At 48.2% G+C, this 5885-nt stretch overlaps 1 protein-coding gene across 1 annotated transcript in view; it reads left to right on the forward strand.

Moving 5' to 3' along the window:
- The window catches only part of SNPH (syntaphilin), a 10550-nt gene extending 5692 nt beyond the window's left edge, over positions 1 to 4858 (forward strand). The window contains exons 2-5 of the mRNA XM_018556406.1: positions 182 to 272; positions 356 to 463; positions 1858 to 2007; positions 3706 to 4858. Of these exons, the coding sequence (XP_018411908.1) occupies positions 182 to 272; positions 356 to 463; positions 1858 to 2007; positions 3706 to 4648 (1292 nt within the window). The 3' untranslated portion in view covers positions 4649 to 4858. The remainder of the gene's footprint in view (positions 1 to 181; positions 273 to 355; positions 464 to 1857; positions 2008 to 3705) is intronic.
- The last annotated feature ends 1027 nt before the right edge of the window (positions 4859 to 5885 follow it).

The raw sequence follows: 5885 nt of genomic DNA on the forward strand, positions 1-5885 counted from the left end.
TATATATATAATAATTTGCAGACCCCTTCCCTGCTGCTGCCTTTATGAAGTAGCCGGGGTTGTGTAAACACTAAGGGCTTGTTCACACCAGTTCAGTTCACACATGTTAACCCTTTAGTAGATCTAAACCCAAACACTAAAGTATCAGCCACACTTATACGTATTTTATTTGCTACTGTAGGAGGAGCTCTCTGCCACCCTCTTGTGCCCCCTTGCTGCAGTGCCCCAATGTCTGTCCCCGGAGGCAGGAGGCCATCTATTGGTTCGCGTAGGTAAGGTCACCTTGTGTATAGTGCAAACGCTTCTTTTCCCCTTTTGCTGTATATTGCAACTTCTCTTTTTTGTTCCACCACAGGCGAGCCTCGCCTCCTGTCTCAATGATGAGGGACCCATATGGAACATCCTCTGTGAGCAGTAGCACCTCCAGCTCCTACAAAGGAAGCGATAGCAGTCCCTCTTCCAGGTAAATCAGCCACATTATGTTATAATTGATAATCTGACAACTGAATTGTGCTTTTAAAGAGGACCTGTCAAATGCCATTGAAAACCTACCCATACAGCCTTAGTAACTGCTACATCTAAATTAATATCTTAGTAAGGTTGGATGCTGGTAGGTTAATATTGGATGTCTTGGCTCTCCCCTTATGGTGCACTTGCATAAAGTCTTTTTCCTTTTGCTGTTTCACAAAGAATGCAAAATTAAAATCCATGTAGGAGAGGGAGACCCCTTTTAATGGCTTCAGCAGGTAGGCGTTCTTGGGAACTCAATTGTAGACCTACCAGTACCCAAGTCCCTGATAGTGATACGAAATTGCTTGGTGAACACAGCTTGCTTACTAGTCTGATTCTCTGTGAAGCAGGGAAGTGTTACTTTATGAGTTTGATTAGTGAGAGTGCAGTAATCTGTCTTCATATTCTGAGTCTCTCTGTGCATCAGTTCAGAAGAACCTCTGATTGATCAAATACATGAAATGCTTACAGCAGTGCAGAGTATTTGAGGGCATAACCATGCAGAAGGGAGTTATTGATCTGGCCAACCATGTGATGGTGTTAATAGGGACAGAGCTATGTGTGATTGGGCAGCATCATGGTACTGGTTGGAAGACAGACCAAGAATAAGGGAAGTGTGGGTGGAAGGGTTGCAGAGGCCTGTCCATTCATCTAAGGATGGTACATTGTAAAGCTATTAGAAGGTCCATTTTAAGACATTGTCTGTTGCATGCAGCCCTGTGCTTATTATAATTGTCAGGCCTACATGCAAGGTGCAAAGTCTTTAGTTGGACTTCTTAGTAACTTCTTAAAGTTGTAAGTTTCTTTTATCATTAAAAAAAAACAAAACATCCTTGCGCTCCAGTCAGCCACTTTTTTTTTCTAGGCATCATCTTGGATATCAGTCTGCTGCAGGCAATATGAAACATTTCCTCAGTCTCCTCTGCCCCAGTGATCGCTCAGACTGTAACATTTAACCAAGAATTACATAGGCAGTAGGAGTGTCTGAGCTAGTATCGGAGTCCAGGAATTGGATGGTAACCCTGTATGATGCCTGAGCAAAGATGGTGCCATCCTTTTGAAAGGAAAAGCAGATGGGAGGAGGAGATCATGGGAAGAGATCAAAGGGAGTTCTGTGATCTCTGAGACGTAATTCATACCGGTTGCATTTACACATGACTAGGCATGCATGTACTAAATATGAATATATCTGGTGACAGGGTCACTTAACTTTTGGAAGGAGTAATGGCAGGAGAAGGAAAGATATAGACTGGGTAGTGGATCCCTGCAGGGAATTTCAGGGAACATATCAGGTAATACACCTATTTGTATCTTTATTTATACATGATTGTGTTTTGTTTTTTTTAGGAGGTCCAATAAGTACAGTCTGTGCAGTGAAAACCATGGGATCAAACCTCCCACCCCAGAACAATATCTCACCCCCCTGCAGCAGAAAGAGGTCTGCATCCGCCACCTGAGGGCCAGACTGAGAGACATGCAGGATGCATTGCACGAAAGGTGAGATCACTTATTGTAGCTCCTACTGATGGTATTCTGTACGCTGGTGGCAAGACAAGGATGGCTTAGCCTTGGTTGTCTCAGACAGTGCTGATGGTTGCTGATTGGCCCAGTATTGTCACACGGGGTAGCGAAAGTGTCCTTGGCCCTGTGTAAAACCCAACTGGAATGACTTAGAAATTGCATAGGGCTTTCTTTCCTTGCTCCTGAGCGGAGTATGTGCTACTGCAGGGGCTTATTAAAGTATACCTATGAATTTGCCTGCGCACTTTTAGGTTTTTGCTATGGTATCATCGCTGTATCCGAATGTTCTAAAGTCCTTCATACAGGGGTGTTGGCTATAACATTCTAGAATACATACAAGGCAAGAAATCAGAACCCTGGTCTACCAGTAGATGGTATGGTTACAAGAGGTATGGGAAATTGGGCAGCAGAAGTCATTTTGACAACACTAGTCAACATAGAATGAAGTATCAGACGGCCTACTGTTAGAGAATACATCATATATGTTTGCTTCCCTGTGAGGCTCTTAGGCACATATTACATGTCTTGTTTTACTTCATAATATCCCCAAAGTGAGATGCTTGCTCTATCAGCTGTGCCTCAGAACCTTCCACTCTGGCCCCCGCACTCCTGTTCAGTGCAATTATTTTCCCTTGGGGTATGTAGGACCATAATAAGGGGCAGAGCAGATGATACTGCTTTGTTGGCTGTGGGGAGATGGGGGCTATTCCACTTGGAGGTCCTCCCAGAGGTGTCTCTTTCATACTGGTGGCAGAGGTCCTCTCCAGAGGTGTCTCTTTCATACCGGTGGCAGAGGTCCTCTCCAGAGGTGTCTCTTTCATACCGGTGGCAGAGGTCCTCTCCAGAGGTGTCTCTTTCATACCGGTGGCAGAGGTCCTCTCCAGTGGTGTCTCTTTCATACCGGTGGCAGAGGTCCTACCCAGTGGTGTCTCTTTCATACTGGTGGCAGTGGTGTCTATTTTCATGCTTGCCTTTTGTTAGGGTTGTAATCAATCCCACTAGCTTATGGTTTGGTTCTAATTTCCATCTCCTCCCTACCCTTGTTGGGGTGCTTCCCATGCACCTTGCCTCTTTAGCCAGGCTTACTTAAGCGGGATTGAATCCTGGCTTCTCTGGAGGACGGGTGACAAAGAAGTAACTTTCATACCCTTCACAGGTTGCTTCTAGTCTTGCTGCATCCTTCCCTGGTAATACTTACTTTGACGAGATGGTTGGCTGTCACCATAATCTTCCTGGACGTGGAGCTCCTCACTTCTCTCTCCACAACCCATCATGGCTTGGGGCCTTACGTCTTAGTCCAGCTAGTTGGTGACTATTTTTTTTCCCCTGGACTTGGTTATCTGCTTTATTCTCCATGTATTCCCTCCTGGTCCCGGTGACAGGTTGTCAGGCAAGGGGTTGGGTCTCATTCGGTGTTCAATTTGGGTGGCTCTTGGGCTGCAGAAAGTCCCCAGTTCTGTTGTAGGTCCCACCCCTCTGTGTTTTTATGATCATGTTCTTGGTACTACTAGAAAACTGAGGCCGGGAAAATTATCCTGTGCTGGCCTACAATTCTGTTGCTTGCCAGTCCCTCAATGGACCTCCAGAAAGGATTTTACGGTGAGTACAAAATACCTAATTTTGTCAACTCGCTAATCCATTCCCCCCCCCTCATCCCTCACCCCTGTCTTTCAGAGACTCCGAGGTCGATGAGCTGCGTTCCCAGCTGGGCCGGATGCAGGAGGACTGGATAGAGGAAGAGTGCCATCGGGTGGAGGCGCAGTTGGCGCTCAAGACGGCGCAGAGGGAAATCCAGCAGCTCAAAGAGGTCATGGATAGTGTCCGGGGACGGCTGGGAGACGGTGACACGGGGGTCCAGAAATACTTTGCTGACATCACGCTGCAGAATCGTAAGCTGGAAACTCTTCTGCAGAACATGGAGCTGGCACAGGATGGGGCACCGTGTGGGGCAGAAGGTGGAGGCTCCGCTGGGGACTCGCCAGCTCGCTCCCTCACCCGCAGCTCTACCTACACCAAACTCAGCGAGCCTCCAGTCGGAGATCACCACTCTCAGGACACCGGGGATAGTGGGTACGCTGACAGCAGCGCTGTCTCTTCTGGTACAGAGTTCTACCTTGGTGAGGGGCCTTTGTGTCTCAGCGTGCACCCACCTCCTCTATGTGCCGAGGCTGCTGTACAGGCCAGCAGTGTGAGTGACTGTGCTGTGCAGACGGACGAAGCGGCGAGCACCCCTGAGCCAGACACTATCATAGAGAAGGTTCTGCAGTCACAGATGGCTGGCACCCCTACATCCCAGGACCCCAAAGAGCCAGAATCTGCCAATCCTGACCCAAGCTGTGTAGTGCTGGTCACTGACGGAGCCTCTGGGGCCGAAGGTGGGGAAGCAGAGGAGCCTGATGCGCCACTCAATTACTGGAGTCGGCACTTTGTGGTGGACTTACTGGCTGTGTTGATCCCTGTGGTACCCACGGTTGCCTGGTTATGCCGCGCTCAACGTCGCCAAGGACAGCCGGTGTATAACATCAGCTCCCTGATGCGTGGCTGCTGCACGGTCGCTTTGCACTCCATTCGCAAGATCAGCTGCCGCCCAGTCAGTGCCTCCGCAAGCCAGCCATAACTCTGGCTGTCCCCGGACCCTAAACTTAGCACTTTGTGGGACTCTGCCGCCCCCTTTGTATGTTGCCTGTGAACTGGATGGGGTGGAAGGGAGATGAGCCAGAGACGTCTTATGCTGAGGATAATCAGTGATCAGACTTTATGGAATGGAGTAATTATGAAAACAAAACGGCACGCATCCGAAGATAGAGGGTCATAGGTGTTGACTGAGGGGGGGCGCTATTGGGTTAATCTACTCAGAGGCCAGTCCACATTGTGCGACCGGCTGTGTCCGTTGTACATACCTCTAGGTCCATTATATAGTTGCCGCTGACGACAGCGCAGACATGAGGTGTGTATGTACCACATGTCACCTGCCCACCTACCACCTGTCTGTGTCACTAGAATGTGAACTATCCCATGTGTTACACATATATACACACACACACACATGCAATTCCACCTGCTCTCATGCGTGCAGCTTGTGCCCATGTACGCTTGCACATCACAGTACGTGGCAGGGAGTTAAGGGAGCAATGCATTGCCATTGAATGTAATCTGTACATATATGTTGTGTGTGTGGACCAGTGTCGTGTATATGTAGACGGGTGCATGCCGTGTGCTGTACGGCACCAGTCGGAGGCCCGACTATTGTCACCTAGAATCATGATTCTTGCCCATTCCCTGTCAGTCTGTTCTAGTCTATGGAATTTGGGGGATGTGTTTTTCTTCTTTTGCTGCTGTTGGGACATGTTTGTCCTCGGGTGGGACCTTGCCATGTGTGCAACAATCCCCATTGTACTTGTCTGTAACGGTAAAGTGAGAATACTTTGACCTGCGTGCATACCTCCTACCTCCTACCTCTGTACCATGGAGTGCATGTCGGCCCAACCACTCCTACCTCCCTTTCTTGTGTTCCCTTGTCTGGGTTGTATCACAATTTAAAGGGCCAGCACACACCTGCTAGAACATTTGCCAGTGTTAGTTTAGAGGTGGAATGATAACATTGTAGGGGATATTTCATGCATATGGCTGACTTCCTGTCAGTAATCAGAATTGAAGTCAGTCACATGATGTCTGATCCCACAGAGCAATAGCTGCATTAACACGCATCCTGAAATTGGGTGTCTGATGGTTGTTAAATACTCGGCGAGTGTTGCTGGCTCTTTATAGAGAGGATCACTGGCACGTTTTGGGCTCATTGACTCTTTGTAGAGAAATGAATGCTGATGTTTGTCACTGGATCACAAGTCCCTGCA

This window comes from Nanorana parkeri, unplaced genomic scaffold (genome assembly GCF_000935625.1).
Source record: "Nanorana parkeri isolate BGI_ZX_2015 unplaced genomic scaffold, ASM93562v1 scaffold237, whole genome shotgun sequence".
Classification (NCBI taxonomy): domain Eukaryota; kingdom Metazoa; phylum Chordata; class Amphibia; order Anura; family Dicroglossidae; genus Nanorana; species Nanorana parkeri.